Consider the following 19,069-nt stretch of genomic DNA (forward strand, 5'->3'; position numbering starts at 1 on the left):
TCATTTTATTCTTCATGATTTCCACTCCCTTACCATGCACTTTTCTTATCCATAATTACACATTCATCTTTCTCATTCAGAATGATACGCCTGTTACTAATTGTCCCTAATATCCTTATTATTGTTATTTATCATAACAACTAGAACACAAATTCCTATTTTTTTTATTAGCTTGTTTAACATAAGCTTTCAACTTATGACCTCACCATTTGTCATTATTTACCCATTACGTATGACCTTTTTCTTAATACTATCAATGATGTTATGTTATCTTGTTAGTAATTTGAATTAATTTAAACTTAATCGACAAGAAGTTTGCCATTATATTTTTTCTAATACGAATTAATCCAACTTTAATATTTTGTCGATTGTAATACAAAGATAATAACTATGGATTTGTAAATGTACAGTTTCTTCAAGACGATAGTTAGCTGTAATGCTCTTTGTTTTTAAATACTGAAATAAATAGTATGTGTAGAAATTTATTTTAAGGAGATACAATTTCACATTCAACGTAACTCAGATTAGAAATTACGGAGTGGTTTTATACTGAAGTTTAGATTTGTGAAAAAAAAGTGGCGAATAGTTCAAAAAAGGACTTACAACTTGGATCTTTCATAACATGAGGTGCTGTGGCCCTTGATGGGCGCCCTGGACCAGCGTCATTCACGGCACTTACACGGAATTCGTAAGTTTCACCTGGTTCAAGACCTGTTAAATGAGCTGAAGGATTTGTTACCAATCCATTTGTTGCTTGTTTCCATTCACCTTTAGGTGTACGCTTTTCAATAAGATATCCTATTTGGGGTGATAAAAACCTTGGGTTCAGATTATTATTGTTAATATGACACAATACAGTCAATATAATAACATTCACTTTCATGACTTCGTAAGGACAATTAACTTTATAATAATCTCATAATATACTTATTATTTCAGTGAACACACACACACAACCTACCTTTAATAGGATTTCCACCGTCATGTTTTGGTGGAGTCCATGAGAGATCCACAGAATGTTTATCAAATGAATCCATATTTAAATTATCAGGTGAATCTGGTGCATCTGTTTATGAAAAAACATAATGGATTAAACATTCTTAAAAATAAAAATGATCTTACCGAAAGGATTTTTAGCCGTTACAGCATTTAATAATTCAGTAGGTTCACTTTGACCTAATGGATTAACAGCTGATACTCGAAAGCGGTAACGTTTCCCTTCAACTAAACCTTTAATAGGACATGATGTTCCCACAATTAAAGCAGGAACTTTCTCCCAGATTCCAGTTGTTGCGTCACATTTTTCAACGATATAATCTATAAATAAGAAATAAATTTATCGGTAATTAGAATAACTTTTTTCATCAGGTTACTTTTTGCTAAAAGAATGCATAACTTCGTGAATGAGAAGTTTACAATGTTGCCGAACATGCATTTAATAAGTAAAGTAAAATTTCATTGTAAAATGACGAAATAGTTTTGAAAGAGTAGATTAGTCTTACATGAATTTATCTTTCTGCAAGAGGCAATTTCTTTTATCAAGATGGTGATAATGATGATACTTATTTACCGTTCTATAACACCATTCCAACAAAACGTCACTCTTCAATATTAAACCAAGTTGTTTGTAGGTAGAGTAAAAGTCATTTTTAGTTGCACATTCATGAACGTTAAATCTCAAAGAAAATGAAATCTGCATATCCCTCATAATCTTACTGTTGTGATCAAGTCGTAAATTTAGCTGAATAGCCATGTACATATTACAGTAGTAAATCTTGATCCACGCTCTCAGTGAGAAGGCTTGTGACACTATTTCAGGGAGACATGGTAATTTTATGATAGAATCTTAAGAGGTATGGTTTGAAATCAAACTCAATCTTTTGTTTATGCAACTTGCGAAAATTAACAGCTCTCATTTCTCGACATTGAATACACACAAGCCGTCTAGTAAGAATCTACCCAGGAATATAGTTACAAAATGTCACGGCTCAATGATCAACCTTTATAAAATCATGAAGCTTTCAAAGCGTTTTATTGACAGTATTATCGTGTTTTGACGATGAGAGATGTCATCACTGTCTTTTGATGAAACCAATAGACCTGAAAGCGAAAAATAGACTGAAGAAGCTCTTCAAATATGCATTATTGACTAAACTCTATGTTTTATTGACTTAGGATAAGTTTTGGAACTTGAGGAAGTTTGGACTTATATGTTTTGCCATTTTGAGTTAAATTACATTGTGAACAAGTGTTTTTATGTATGAAATTCAGCAACCTCATATATAAATTACAACTCATAGTATTACACATTACAATAACTGAAATAATATTTGATTAGAACTAGTGAAAATCTGTGCACCATGATAAAGTGAGATTGCAGACTGCAGTGATTTAATTTAGATTTGGTGTATAACCTTATGTTCATTGAAAACACTTTTCCATGTTGTATATATGATCCGTACGACGATATTTGCGTCCATGAAACATTGGACGCTAGCGATTTCCGTTTTAGATATCGATTACTATCTTGAAATAAGCGAAAAGTTTGGGGTAGCAACAAATTCTGGGTGAGGAATATCTTTTTTTATATTGATAAATAAATAACCAAAATCTTTGTAATTATTCACACTAATTTAGTTCAAAGGGTTTCAGTACAACCATTTCAAGGAATAATTAATTACTAATTAACCTTAGTTCTGAATTCTCCAAGATGAGATCTGGAAGCGGCAGATTAATAAAGAGTGTGGTACAGCTACGCTACTAAAATTGAGGTAGGACCCAGTAGTGTTCGTATATGTTTCTGCTAAGAATCATCTATATAAAAAATTATCTTCAATAAAGTGACGCATAACGCATTGCATAAAATAGTTTTACCAGTAATCGGAGCGCCTCCATCTTTAGCTGGAGGTTTCCAGGTTAGTTTACAGCTATCTGCTGAAAGATCATTGACTTCAACGTCTTCAGGTGGGTTTGGTTTATCTTGATGTGACAAATAAGAAAGAAGTAAGTAAAAAATAGATATATACATTAATGCTGTTAATGAAATTCAATTCATAGTTGTTATTGTAATAAGACTATAGAAGCCAACATTACAAAATCATCAGTGACAGTTTAAATCTAACTACAATAGATCTTAGAAAAAGTATCATACATTTTCTAACTACGAGATGAAAACTGATTAAATGAACAAATATACATGTGACTAAACAAGAATATGAACGCAAGCACCTGAAGTCTTCTTCATCAATGTGAATAACTAATTCATTGGCTAGTTTAATTGGTTGCTATAAATGAATAAATTTAATCATTCTGAATACAGCCAACATTTCATAAACAGATACATTTTTCTCTATAGATAATTTAAAAATCTTGACTAAAATATAGTTCATTGTATGGAGGGTGCTATGGGCTAATGACCTTCATTACTGGAACACATTTGAAGACCTGGTCTGCTTAAATGATATCCGTAAGTCAAGGGAAAGAAATATATATCTGATCATATAATATTCAACTGTTCAACTTATCACGTTGTTATTGAAAACCATCTTAATATCATTTGTCTTCAGATAGTTTTGATGATTACACTGTAAATGTTTGAAAAATAAAAGAATACAAAGGATACTGAATCAATATAAGTCTACTACTAAACTCAATAGTTTTATAACACTGTTTGACAATTGAAAGTGATTTTTATAATAATCAAGCTTATGTCTATATTCTTAATTGCCCACTTAAACGGTAATAAGAAATCTTAAAACATTTATACCGTCTACAGAATGCCAGTTATAGTATGACTTGAGATAAAAACCTGCCATTTATTTACAGCCATTTATAGTCATTTAATGAGTCTCAAAATGTTTAGTCCAAACGTTCGATTTTTTTCAGGCTTCATCAACTGTCCAGTTAGTTTGTTCAATAATGAGAACTCATAACGCAAAATACTTCAGATCCGTTGGCCGGACACTATTAGCAACAACGTACTGTGGGAGAGAACAAACCAGATCCCAGCGGAGGAAGAAATCAGGAAGAAGCGCTGGAAGTGGATAGGACACACATTGAGGAAAGCACACAACTGCATCACAAGACAAGCTCTCACATAGAATCCTCAAGGCCAAAGGAAAAGAGGAAGACCAAAGAACACATTACGCCGAGAAATGGAAATAGACATGAGAAAAATGAACAAGAATTGGATGGAACTGGAAAAAAAGGCCCAGGACAGAGTGGGTTGGAGAATGCTGGTCAGCGGCCTATGCTCCATTGGGAGTAGCAGGCGTAAGTAAGTAAGTAAGTATCTCATAACGTAGAACAAGAGAGAACCAAATATAAACGTAAGTTTACATAATACGCATCTGAAGCAATACTTCTATATTGATATGTGATAGTGAAGGTGAAATATAAATGGTCACTGAGTGTCGACAAACAGTCACTTAGCCTACTGACCATTAAATGTGTGATTTCCTGTTATTGATTTCTACTTCGAACTTAGTGTGTGTGTGAATGCTATTAACTGCATTGAATAAAATATTATCTAGCGATTAATCTGATTCTCTATTCTGGGTCGTGAATCCTGGATCTGATAATAACTTGACTAGTCTTATTATCGAAGTATACTTGAGAGATAGAAATATATTTAAAAACATCCGTCATATCATATATAATCTAGATTATTTTATTTAACCTTACTTATAACTCGTAAACATCAATTATTTATCATCACTAAATTTTAAATAGAACAGTTACTTCTACAACTATAAGTGCTAAAATTAAAGAAGACATGAAAATAATTGTTACCTCTTTTTGGTCTAATTTTAGTCATCGGAGTAGGTTCACTTGGTTCACCAACTCCAGCTGCATTTACTGGTTTGATACGGAATTCATATTCACCATTCTCATCTAAATCATCGATGTGTGCTTGTGTACCAGTAACAGGTGTATTTCCTGATACAGCAGGTTCCCAATCTGGTGAATTCTTTTTCCGTTTTTCAACAATATACCCTGTCACCTTAGCACCACCATCTTTGGCTGGACGTGACCAGGATAAATCGATTGAATTCTTTCCTATATCATCTACATTTGGTCGTCCTGGGCTATCGGCTGTAGCTGTTAAAATTGAGTGGAATTGAAATTTTACACTTCAGTAGATAAAAAGTTGTACATAAATTTATAGAAATTAATCAATTGTCATCACAAACCTAAAAATTTACAAACTAGTGGTGCTGTGGTATATGCTACTTATGTTGATAGACATAAGTGGTATGTAGCACCATTCGGAAGCGGAATGCATGCCAACAGAAGATTGAAATGGAGAGAAGAAAACAAAAGTAATCAAGATAACAACAGAAATGAAGTAATGATGAGGATTGTAAGAAACAACTGATGGAGGATGTGCAAAGATGTATTCACATACATATTTTACAAAAGAACTCTGTAATTTCGGTCTTTCCCGCCTGAGTGTTCGTTCACTACAATACTATTTGTATATTTTGTGATCAATCATAATATTTACAGAGAGATTATTGTCGTAATTATCAAGCAGAAGTTGAATGGCTTTCAATGTCCATGAAGTGTTCTGTACTGATGGAATATGTTTACTTTAGGTTTTATAAATCTGTCGGAAAGCTATGAGTGCTTCATAGTTTTATATGATGAAAACGGAAGAGTCTAATAAACCAACAAATTAGTTATGATGTCAATGAGATATTCCACGATTTTTTTAAAGTATTGAGATGGATGAAGAAATTTTAATTCGTTTTTGTCTACTATGAACATAAAAATAATAAGTTAACGTATAGAACCCCACAGTCGCAAAATCAGAAGAAAGCTGAAGAAGTGTTTGTTGGGTAAGAATCAAAATGTAGAGAAAATCACGGGTTTTTATAGATATTAGCATTTGTTATAACGTCATTATAATTCAGCCAGTCCTCAAAGAGTCAAATTATGCTACTGTTCAATCGTGGTATGCCATGTTGATATTCTAGAAACCTCCATTACATTCTGATTTGATGGAAACTCTTCAGCTCCTTGAAGGCCTTTGGAGGCTCCTTCGTAATTCTCGGAAGCCGTCCCAATATATATATATATATATATATATATATATATACATTAGTAATAGTTTACGAATTTCATAAATTTACTTACTATGTTTCGGTTTACATTCCACTGCACGATTGGTTGAGCATGGTTGACTCACACCTACTTCATTTCTAGCAAAAACACGGAACATATATTTTTCACCCTTTTTCAACCCATCGACTTTTAAAATATTTGAAACAAAAAGAAATTATTATCAAAAATCTTTTAAAATTAAGTAACATAAATGAAAAGTAATTTCCTACAAAAAGTAATCTAGCTACAACACAAGTATGTTCACTACCTTACATCGCCACTCAAGTTTACTCTTCTTTTGTCCTACCTTCTTGTGAGAGGTTATGAATACCCATAATTGTTAAATGTCCCCTGACATTCGATGGTACACCAACTGAGGTCAATACTTGACGAATACCATCAATAATCATTCAGCTTGTTTACATGCTTATAATTTAATGCATATATGGCTTTCAAAATGATCTCCTTTGAAAAGATTCGTTTGTCGAATTATTTTGCTGTGATATTTTAGCGCAATACATTTCGAACAATCTGATTACACATTCACATCATAAGCCATTTGAAATATAAAGTACACATTGTTTTATTCAGTTTGTCTGGTTGACCATTATTTTTCATATGTAAATGCCTTAACAAATAAATGTGTGATCAGATTGTTTGGAAATAAACGCTCAAATATATAACTCTTTTCTGATAATCTTCGTCTTCTCATTGCATTATCTAAATTTATCAAAGAGATAACCTGTTTCAAATTACTATGAGAGTGAAGTCGGTTTGCTTAGGAAAAAATGAATTTGAAATATTCAGTTTAATAGTGTATTTTTGATTAAATCAGCTCACTGACTCCGACATACCCTGACTCATATGCGTGATTATACCGAATCTATATGATTGTCATTCCAAATTATTTACTTTTAAAGCATTCTTATGAAAATCACGTAATGGTAGACAGTGGTCATACTGCATCTTCATGCTGGTAGAGTCTAACCATATAGGTAATGCGACAGTCAGCATCCATGGTGTTACATGATTGTCACTCTATGTCGTGGGATCATTGAAATTGAAAATGAGATCCATGAGGTTTAAACCGACTGACAGAAATATATTGTGGGAGCTGAGAGACATCTAGAAGATGTCGTGTGAATAATCCAAATATATTTTGATTTATAGGGTTGGCTAGGAGGCTATGCATTATACACGATTAACCGTTCTAAACACTTCATAAAACTATGTACATTCAGCATTGTTTTGGAGGCTGTTAGTATGACATTTGCCTGGGCTAACCAATGGTAGTCAAATCATCCTACTAAACGTCAGTTTTGTGTAACTTTCTAGTTCATACATAAAACGAATATGATTTGTTTGCGTAAAACAAATAAAGACATTTATATTTTTGAGCTCATTCTCAGTCACAATGTTTGTCCCGGAAGATATTTATGATGCAGCAATTTGAAACACTTTGCATATTTAGTTAATACTTAGGTAGTTAATATGTTTTAAATTACTGGATAGTAGCCTCAGAAACTTACCAGTGGCAGTTAAATCTTTTACAATAGCAGCTTGTTCCCATTCTGTTGAATTGAGTGGTTTATATTCAACTATATAACCGTTTACGCGTTTACCACCATCATTACGCGGTTTAGACCATTCCAGTGTAACTTTATTAGCATCTACATCAGCTACGGTCAAATTATTTGGCGCATCTGGTACAGCTAAATAAAGAAAAAAGTATGCACTTTTTCAGTTGAATGATTTCTGTGATTCTCTTCTATGATAACAAAGAGTATTGATATGTTATAAAAATTGTCTAGTAGTCCTGTATTAAACACACTAGATTTAAGAATCAATTACGAATCGAGTGATAAATGAATACCCACATATGTAACTTACTACTTGGTTCTTCAGCCAGTATTGAACGGCTTGTTTCTAAATGTTCACTTGTTCCAAGTTCATTTTCAGCTCGTACACGAAATCTGTAATTGTTTCCTGGTTCTAAACCAGTAACTTCATATTCTGGAGTTCGGACAAATTTACTAACAGGCAACCATTCTCCAGTTCTCGGTTCCAGTTTCTCCACAATATAATTTGTTATCGGACTGCCTCCATTATTCTGAAATATCAAGTTAAATTACGTCAAATTGACCACATATTTCAAGTGCTTTGGAATGAATAAAGCTCATTGTCTGTCACTTGGATTTGGGATATCAAGGCAATAAATAAACCAGTAGATTGCTTATGAACGTATGCGATGAAACGCCACAGGGCAACAAAGCATCAGCGGTTTAAGTTTAAGATAGACACTTTTCCACAGTAGGAGCTCTAAAAAAGGTGGAACTAAACTAATCGCTGATTTGTGCCAAGATGGAATGTGAGTATTTCCCAATTCCACAAGGTACTATTTCTGTAGTTAAGTCTTCACAGATTGGAATGTCGTTCTAAATTTCATTTCGTAACTTTACCTGGACAATAGATATGGGACAATCATACGTACATAGGTTGTGTATGTTACCTTAGTGCTTAGGTGATTAACCAAATATACACGTTCCAATATAACTAAAAAAATGAGTTCATAACTAAGCATCAGGATTTGAGGGAGATGAACGCAAAAGTTTACCTACATGGATTGGTGAGCTTGCAAATGCTATTTGGAGGCAATGGATTCAGTGGATAGTGTTTTATCTAAGCAACTAGCCCAGATACCTGACAGTCACCGACGTTACTTATTGTTTTTTGGTTGGGTGTCTCGCAAAGATTAGTTGAATTTGAAAATATTTATCGTCGTAAATTCATATTGAATGAAAAACCTTATAGACCATAGGACAACCAACAGCCATTTAGTACCAACTTGGTATTCCCTAGCAATAGACATTTGTGACTCCACACAATATAGAAAACGTGACCCTTATGTGTTTTAGAGAGATAGATCCCTGATTTTTAATAATTTTTCAAGTAATGTTTTTTTTACGAGAATACATATAATTGAATATTGATTTGATATTAATGTCAATGAAAAGAGCACCTAATTACTTTTAATTCACATTTATCCTCATTCAAATGAGAATTGAGAAAATCTCGATCTAAACTTTTATAAAGGTGATACTGCTTTTGGGATCGATAAAATTTGGTACGATTACTAATTAAAAACAACAAGGTACCTAGTCACAGGATAAAGCGATTTATAAACAAAAATTGGGGTTAAAAAATATGATCTTTCGTATTTTATCTACACTTAAACCTTGATGTGAGTATCCTTGGATCAATCGTCGCTCTTATTGTCAAAGCACCTGGTAACTGTTAGGTAGATATTACAATCCATAACGTATGGTAATATATTAGTGAAAAATTACAATATTTAAATAGAGGTTTGTCGGATAACTGTAAAGTTTACCGTATGTGTCCCACGTTGTGTCCAAAAACGTTTGGGAAGGAGGTTTTTATCGAGTAGTACAATGCTCAGGATTTTTATAAAGTGAATTTTTATTACACTATTCAAATTTCGCTTTAAATACAAACCAAACTAGTTTTTTTTTGCCTAATTGCATCTATTTTCTATGAATATTTAATTCGTTTCAATTGTATCGAATTACATATTACTTATAACTGACCTTTGGAGGATTCCATGTTAATTTGCACGAATCACCTTTGATATCACTAACTTCCAAAGGACCTTCAGGAGTATCAGGTGGACTTAGTACTTTCACGGTGAGTGGATGACTGGCTTCACCTTTTTCATTTTTCAAAGTAACTTTATACTGTCCAGCATCTTCTTTTTCCGCTTTTGTATCTGTGATAATAACTTCATTTGGTGTCACTTCAAGTTTAAAACGATTTGTATCTAATGGGACAGGCTTGCCATCCTGTTATTTTAAGAAAAGAAAAAGGAAATAATAACAATAGTCATACAAGTTTTAGGTAGTTTGGAAAACTTGAGCATTTAGAATAAACTTTAGTATTTCAATAGCATAAAAGTGATGTACATACGCACAGGCTCTACGTTGTGACTGACTAATAACAAAAAAGATACTGGCTATTTAAAAAAAAGTCAGTAAAACTTAGGAATGATTAGTTCCTGTTGAGCTGAAATAGTTTTACGGTTATCATTGATGTTATTTGACTAATAATACTTTATATGAAGGGATATCTTATAGGTAGTCTTAACCCAATTATACATAGTTCAAATTAACTTAAAAGACAAAGGACCAACTGTTTGGTTTTACCTGAACAGTGATGAAATTTAGTCTAATCAGATTCTCTTGCGAAAAGTATAAGGTCATTGAAGTAAACTCGGAAAGAATAAGAAATATAAGATGATAATATGAAGATTTGAACGAAGATCAAAAACAATTACATTTGAATCAGTGTGACCAATATTCCACTAGATTGAGTATCTTGAGCTACTATTACTTCAAATTTTGAAAATTTCATCCATGAAACCATCAATATCGTGGACATATTAATCTTAAATCAATGGAAACACGGAATAGCAATAGCTTTTGGTATGAACCCAGTCAAGCTTTGCCAACTTATTTCGACTACAACCAGCATTACATTTCGAGATATATGCTTACACTGGGTGTTAAATATTTTTCAAACAATTCAGTCAGACTAGATTCACACTTATACTGAATGACTTAAACTCCTCGCTTAAAGCATATAACTCGAAGTTTCTCAATGTGTAGTATCTTAAAATGCAAGAAATGTTTATCTTAATGGACAGTTAAATAGAAATCTTCATTTCGTCCACCTTCATATGTCGAATAGCACTTCTGTTATGCATAACTATCTTTTAGTAAACATTCATATAACCAAAGTCTAAAGTACAATATATTCAATGCACCTACCATATCAGTCTTGGTATTATGTTGTCCATAAATTCATCGTCTTATTGTAACAGCTAAAATAAGTGAAGTGACCAGTGTAGTCATTCAACCCAATCCATATTTCTGTGCTAAAAGTCGGCGTAAACTAGCGCTCATGCACACTTAACATTGATATCTTTAAAATTAAGTAACTATTTTTGGATAGATTTAAAGGCGAAAATGACGTATAGTGAAAACAAACCATTCGAAAAATATTCTAATACATTTATAAAACCAAAATAGATAAACCAAGAATATATATATATATGTGTGTGTGTTACTAAGTGCACAGTTTAGAGTTGAGTATTCAAAGCAATATTGTCTTCACTCTAATTTAATATTATTTATATCTAATATAATCCATCTAGCTAATGACAAACTTGAATTAGCTTTCCAACAAAATACGTATCATCTCACATAACGTTTTGACTAATTCAGTCAAAAATTCTTAGAGATAAGCAGAATAACTGAAGTTAAATGAATTGTCCGATCATTGTGAAGCCAAAACTAGCAGTTCAGTTTTATTCTTTTTTGAATGTTTCTATAATAACCTAATTCACCTGAAAAACTGACAAATAAATACAACTTAATAATAAAAGATGAAATAATATTATGAGTACTCAACCTCCTTTCCCTCTTACTTTTATCAACTCGACCTCTTCTGGTGGTCCACCAGTAAATGGAATTCGAATTTTAAATGGTTCACCTAGGCGAGCATTTATTTCTTTTGGTGCATCAACAGTTATCTTTGGAATAGCTGTAAGCAATAGAAAAGGATAAAAATGCCAGTAGAAACAATTATTTCACAATCAACTTTAATCTCAAAATAAGTAATGATAAGACAATGTAAAAAGGTGCTTAGTGATTTCTTCAGTTCGAAGGTAAATTTCTTCATGAACTGACAATACTTTAGAAATCATTGAAAAGCAAGGATCACAAATTTTTTGTCTTGGTTCTGTCGAAATTTAGTTATAAGCTCCATTATATCAATGATTTATTAAAACAATAGTTGGCTTATTTCTTATTAGTTGGAAGTAATTTATAAGTGAATCAAATTGTATATCTATATTTCAGCCCTTTTTAATGTATGTATATTGTTTTCGCTAAGATCTTTGGGAAAACAGAAGTGATTATAATATATATCAATATATATATTTTTTACGTTACTGTGGCATCAATTTGTTGTGGAAGCTTTTCATTTCTAATTATTTTTTTTGAAACTTTTCATATAGATTCTTTTACGTATCCCTAAGTAATATTAAAATTATTGACCTAATGAAACTCTGAGAAAGTAGAACATAAAATTTTAAAAAAATGATTCAGTAGTGAGATCTCTTTGTAACTACTTTAATGTTAAATCTGCACAACCCCAAATATATGTGGGTCGAATAAATTAGTCCCTTTGATAGAGTCAGATAATACCATGAGAAAACAAAGTTTAAAAAAAACTATGTGATAAATCAGGTCTGATCACACGTATACATGTTAAGGCATTTATATATCAGAAGGGGGTTTTGTGGAGATCGTAGTAATTTAAACAGTTAAAATCATGAGTCAATTGAAGCTAGACCACCATGGAAAACCTGGAAGCACTGGACGGCCGTTTCTTCCTATTGTGGGACTCCTCAGCAGTGCCTCGCGGGATTCGAACACAGGACCTATCAGTCTCGCGCCAGGCACCTATATATGAAGAACAAAATGTTAACTAAACAAATTGGAAGATAGTAGGAAAACAAAAATCATACGGAAGACGATTTTATGATATCATGGTCATAACTGACAAAAGTAAGGATGCGACCCGTTTGGAAATGAACTCAATACTCTTCAAAGATACATTTGTTCAACATATGAAGAAAAGATGAATAACCAACTTCTCTTCTTAGACATACTAATTAGTAAAAAAGATGATGATTCTATCAAACACTTGGTACATCGGAAATCTACATGAACAGGGGAATATATCAGTTTTTCTAGTCATTGCCAAATCCGGTTCGAACAAGGGTTAGCGAAGGGCTTATTCAGTAGGTTTAATCATATGTGTGCTAGTGATATTATTGACAACGAATTAAATATCTTAAATGAAACGTTGATAAACAGTGGTCAGTTAGTGAAGTCTATGAGCTGAAAAGCCTCAATATAGTAGAATCTACTGCCCCTTTCGCACCCAATAAAAGTACTTATATCATCTTATCATTCAGAGATAATCCAAATAATCTTACGTTGAAACAAAAATTTAAGTTTTCGATTTTCAGGACGTTTTAAACAGCCCAGCTCATGATTATCAGATAGTCATGAGTTACGTTTCATCAAAAACCTAAACACCATGTAAACAAGTACGTTATATCTCAACGTGCCTACGTATATTTGGGCACAAATGTGGAGAGGAGCATTCATGATATGCATGTTAGGGTTGTTGAAGACATACCTAAGTGGCTGTATAAATGAATGTATTCCAATGGTCAGATAAGGTCGTAGGATAGGTAAACATTTCCCTCTGTTCCAAAACGTTTCGTTGATACGGAACATAAGGTTGGTATGAAGTCAGCTTTTATAACGCTGTATAAGTCTCCCAATAACGGACTAGTACTCACACTTCGTCACTTTGACTTATGTTTGGATAGTGGCTGGGAACGGAATTCAGGATACACTTATTATCTTATTCAGGAGTGATCAGCTTCACGGACCTGGATCTTATTTTTAGTGAATATACTGAATTTCAAACCCATCTACATTGTAAAGATAGGCATACTGTGAATGAAACGAGTCGCGAAACATCCCTTTAGGTAGTCTATTAGTCAATAAAGAATATTCAAGCGCATCCATGAACGTCAGGAACAAAAAAAGCAAAAACTCATGCACCTAATATTACCTATGCTAACGCTGGTTGTTAACATCCTGTTTCAAATCCCGATTTTTGTTGAAAATTTTGTGACTGTAGTCACTAATTCATTTGCAGGTTTTTTCTATCTGTTATTTACTCAAAGTATGTAAGTTTGACCCCGGTTAAATCCGAAATCTTAACTTATCTTCGGCCATAACTCATATATAACACCACAACTTTTAGTTCCATTTATCCTTGAAGTCCAGATATTTGTATTCACTTTTCTCTTTTTATTATTCCAGCCATACATATTTGGGGAGAAAAAGCTTGGATTAGGCATGCGGTATGAACTATAGAAATTAACGAATCCATTTTATTTATACTAACAGGATAAGTACTGATAAGATGTTGTTTTTAGCATCTTAGTTGATAGATATATATGGGCGATAATCACAGAGTAAAATATTCGAATTCGAACTTAACCCTGAGTTGTCATAATGTACTAGCTATCACCTTTGAAAAAATTAAACAATAAATTTTCTTGAGGTTATAAATCGACCACTATCAGTCCACCATTGAAAACTTTGAAGCACTATACGGCTGTTTCGTCCTAGTATAGAACTCCTAAGCAGTGCACATCTACGATTAATGATCTCAATAAGAAATCGACAATCTCCACAACCCTATACTGATAATTGTTAAATTTGGTTACTAATGTGATCGGTATTCTTACTGGTGCTACATTTTTCTTTATTACCATTAAAGTAAATTTTCCAAAGTACGAAAATTCTTTGAAGTGATAGATTATCAAAAACACTTCAAAAGCTATCATCTAATCAAACATATGTGACTTTAAATTATGTAAAAGGAAAAAGAACACACATGATGAATGTCTTATACTTCTACATATATATCAAATTAACTGACTAAATATAACATTTAGGTACAAGCCATCGGCATACTGACACAATGAAACTAATTATTTAAATGCCACCTAGTAGTCCTCATGGTCAATCAATTACTACCAATCGTTTTTCCTGAGGTCACCTTAATTACAATTAACGATTAATCACGGTAATTTACGTATTAAGGCATAAAAATAATATTATGTTACGATGTAACTTTTTCACTTACTAATGGGTTTCTGTACTTTAATAAATTTAGTCGGTTCACTTGGTTCACCTTGACCAGCTGCATTGACTGGAATGACACGAAATTCAAATTCTTTTCCTTTTGGTAAATTCTTAACAGTATAACCTGTGCCGGATATTGGAGCTGCATTGGCTCTGTTGTTGTATAAAGAGAAATTGATTAGGGAGAAAAATGAAGAATGAGTGCAGTTAATAAAGTAGCTGCTGAATTTAAATCGGTGGAATAAGATGTTAAATATGCTGCTGACTAAATAAAGATATGATATCAGTTTAATACTAAAGCACATGTAAATTGGTTCAAGTACCCAATTGAAGTCCTCAAAGGAATCATAATTCAAGGTTGATATGGCTCAAAATATATCGAAACTGTATGGATAGATTAAGTTTTTATCTGTCCCTTGACCTTTAGTTTTAGTATAATTTCACAATTTTCGTCCCTTAATTTTCTCTGTTTACTTTCCTACTACCACTGATTACATTAGTTCAATTGTTTCATCTTTTATTTTAATAAAATCCTTTAGCTATGTTACTATTAGTTATAGCAAATTCAACTGATGGAATTTTCTGTAAGTTTTCATACTCATTATAAATTACTCAAAATTAAATAACACTCATCACCATATTTTTTCCTTCGTTTGTCTCATATGAAATTAACAAACACATGAAAAAATTATATCTTGTTATGTTGACATACAACATCTGGTGTGTTGTAACCACGGTTACTTTGATTAACTTAGAATACGTAAATAACATTCCGGATAATTCAAATTGATTGTGGTGCCTTACTAGCTGAAAGAATACAATACCCTCCAATTTAAACTAGGGTACAGGTATTCAAATCAAGTATCGATCTAATATTTTTTAAAGATATTTGTGGTACCTCACATGGCATATGAAGTTCGATTGCCAATTCTTTCATTTTAGTTTATTGAGTTAATGGTTCATAAACAATCAGTTGAAGCATTTAATAGTTTGTCAAAAATCACTAAAATAAATAATTTTCCTAGACTTAATAAATGAAATTTATCGTGCCATAAACTTAAGTAGATTGCTGAAATTCCTAAACTTGTGGAAGGAAATTTTTAAACAAATACTAATTATTTTTTTATTGAGATCATGAACCGATTGATGTTAGACCACCGTTGGAAACCTGGAAGCACTGGGTGACCGTTTTGTCCTATTTTGGGACTCCTCGGCCATGTGAAATCTCAATCAAAAACTTAATAATCTCCACAACCCCTATGCTGATAATCAACATGTGTGCTCACTAGTGACTAGCTTCGTGAGGGAATTCTCGGAGTTCTAGTGAGAAGCCGTGACCAGTGGAGCTAATCCATGTCGGGTAGAGACAATATCTACCTCACTACAATCGAAGATGGTCGCGCAATTTCGCGGATCGGTTGACGGTAGACACTAACACCATTGGATGTCGGCTCAGTGGTCCAGTAGGTTAAGCGTTCGCGTGCGAGACTGAAGGCTCTGGGTTCGAATCCCACGAGCGTGATCGTGGATGCGCACTGCGGAGGAGTCCCACAATAGGACGAAACGGCCGTCTAGTGATTACAGGTTTCCAGCGGTGGCCTAACATCAGTCAGTTCATGATCTCAATCAAAAACTTAACAATCTCCACAACCCCCATACTTATATTTTAATCAGCCTTATTATCTTAAGTTCTGAAGAAATTTCTTCAGTCAGCATTGAATCTATATTTAATAGTATATCTTTTGCATAATACGGGATTTTATTTACGTAGGGATCAACAAGAATCAGATTATAATATCACCACTAGGTATATCTTAGCAAAATAATCAGTTATTTTATGAAGGCCAAATATTCACATCATGAACGAACAGTATGTAGACCATTCACAATTTCTGTGATTCAATAATCGTTCATAAATTCGATCGCCTGATTTTGTACTTTTTAGACCGTTATCACATTTTATTAACCTCTAATGACTTTTCATGGTGTATATTCAACTGTGCATTATGATCTCTGCGTTTTTCATTTCTGCCTCATATCTCTTAAGTGGTTAATTATTTCTCATATGTTTGACCTATAAATTATTTTCATTCTACTATTCTTTCCTAACCACTCGATCATTAAGCAACCTTCATTTTGATTCTTTAAACCTCGGATCACTTTAAATGGTAATGTCTTTCTATTCTTCTATAGACTTATAAATTTGTCATACAAGTATAAATACGAATGTAAATGAGAAAGGAATTTTTCTAGCTGAATTCTTTTTATTTTTGTTCAATGAACAATGGGTTACTTTAATTATCGAAACAAATTCATTTATCTCCATAGAAAACTCAAAATCTAATCTTCACAATAGTGCTATTTAACCGTCCAAGTAAAAAGAAGGTACTTACTTAGACCAGTTTTTATTTCCTTTAGCTCTTTTTTCTACAATATATCCTGTAACAGGACCTTTACGTGGAGGTTCCCAGGCTAAGGTAACTGAATCATCACTTGTATCTTCAACAGTTGGCTTTTGCATACCGGATGGAGGATCTGTAAATGGATAATTCATGGAGAAATGATAAATTAGAGTGTAAATAATATTGTGAATTGAATAAATATTGATTTAGTGAAAGTTTTGCAATTTAATTAAATATTTATCAAAAATGATATGATTTTCCTAAAATCAAAAGACGTACGGCTAGTTTTTAATGCTTACCTTCAACAAATGATACAAATTTATGGCAACTTACATAGTCACAATTTCCATTAACAAAGCAGAAGAAATGATATAAAGACCAATACTTAAAACAATTTATTGTCTATTGCTAAACCACTAATGAACAACTTTATACCAGTTTTTGGTCAAGTTATACCACATAGAAAAATAACTCTTTACTATCATGATGAACTTTTAATCCGTAAATTTTGAAGGATGAAAGTAATAAAATATCTGCAATTTCCACATATACTAGATTCACACTAAAATGTATAGTTTTTTTCATAAAGTAAGCATGATTGTAATGTTACCCTGTTTACTAAATACTTTCAAGAATTGGTAAATGTTTCATCTCTGTAAAGCAAAAATAATTGGAGAACTGTTTCAATTACAATCCTCAAAATATGTTGATGAATAGTTCACTATGTTAATTCACTTTTCATAGTCAGTAAAACTAGGTAGTTCAAAAATTTATGTTATTGTTTGCAAAGATGTGAATAAATTACTTTATTATCATTCTCATATTTCTAAAACTAATTTAGCCACAAAAAACCTGTCACGTAGGAAATTAAATCTGATTGTTTAGCAATATAAGTAGGTTAATTGCGTCTTTATTCCATATTATATTTTTGATACAATACAGAATTCTCAGCACAAATTATTTCATTAAGTTTCCTTTTCTTATTTCTTGACCGATTCTGACCATAAATGTTGAGTGATCAACAGTTAAATGTCAGCAGTTCAGGAATTGACGTCTAAATAATGTTCATTCTTTTCAATGCATATTGCCAGAAACTACAATGTTGCTGATTGGGTTTTTTTGTAACTAGTACAGCGAAAGGTTACAAACGTTTCATAAACTCACTTGAATAGATTATGAGATTGATAGACATAACGATGTTTTAAAACAAACAAGAAAACAGATAACTTGTTCAAATATCTAGATGAGAGGAAACAGACAGTCCAGATATTCAAGCAGACCGCCAAATAGGATGAACTGTCATTAGCTCTGAGAATTTTAAGCGGAGTAGAAAAATAAGTTAGATACTCTCAGAACAAATAGGTTTGTTCTTACTTACCAAATGGATGTTTAGCTTTAATCGGTTGGGTTGTTATTAAAGGTTCACTTTGACCCATTGCATTTTCAGCCATTACACGGAATTCATATTCTGTGCCCTCTTCTAGATTTCTAACAGTTGCATTTGGTGAATTTAAGAATCCACTGACCTTTTCCCAACTTGAGTTGAGCAATGAAAACAGTATTAAAAGCAAAGAGTTATGTAGATATATAATTCATTTTTTATCAAGTTAAACAAATATTTTGGTACATAGCAAATTGAATGATAATAAAGAAATAGATTTTTTCAAGCGGCACCGGAAACATTGGAAAAATATACTTGCATCATATAAGTCATCATTATAATTAAAAATATTAATAGCTTATCTGACT

At 32.5% G+C, this 19,069-nt stretch overlaps 1 protein-coding gene across 2 annotated transcripts in view; it reads right to left on the bottom strand.

Moving 5' to 3' along the window:
* Positions 1 to 19,069, bottom strand: part of UNC22_1 (Twitchin) — a 197,641-nt gene that overhangs the window by 59,999 nt on the left and 118,573 nt on the right. For both annotated transcript variants that reach the window (XM_051213168.1, XM_051213169.1), the window contains exons 49-61: positions 18,699 to 18,856; positions 17,312 to 17,453; positions 14,920 to 15,071; positions 11,606 to 11,721; positions 9,711 to 9,962; positions 7,996 to 8,215; positions 7,635 to 7,817; positions 6,139 to 6,252; positions 4,792 to 5,100; positions 2,875 to 2,979; positions 1,123 to 1,317; positions 962 to 1,066; positions 604 to 798 (exon numbers count right to left, since the gene is read on the bottom strand). In XM_051213168.1, the coding sequence (XP_051069120.1) occupies positions 604 to 798; positions 962 to 1,066; positions 1,123 to 1,317; positions 2,875 to 2,979; positions 4,792 to 5,100; positions 6,139 to 6,252; positions 7,635 to 7,817; positions 7,996 to 8,215; positions 9,711 to 9,962; positions 11,606 to 11,721; positions 14,920 to 15,071; positions 17,312 to 17,453; positions 18,699 to 18,856 (2,246 nt within the window). The remainder of the gene's footprint in view (positions 1 to 603; positions 799 to 961; positions 1,067 to 1,122; positions 1,318 to 2,874; positions 2,980 to 4,791; positions 5,101 to 6,138; positions 6,253 to 7,634; positions 7,818 to 7,995; positions 8,216 to 9,710; positions 9,963 to 11,605; positions 11,722 to 14,919; positions 15,072 to 17,311; positions 17,454 to 18,698; positions 18,857 to 19,069) is intronic.

The sequence above is a fragment of the Schistosoma haematobium genome, chromosome 3 (assembly GCF_000699445.3).
Source record: "Schistosoma haematobium chromosome 3, whole genome shotgun sequence".
NCBI lineage: Eukaryota > Metazoa > Platyhelminthes > Trematoda > Strigeidida > Schistosomatidae > Schistosoma > Schistosoma haematobium.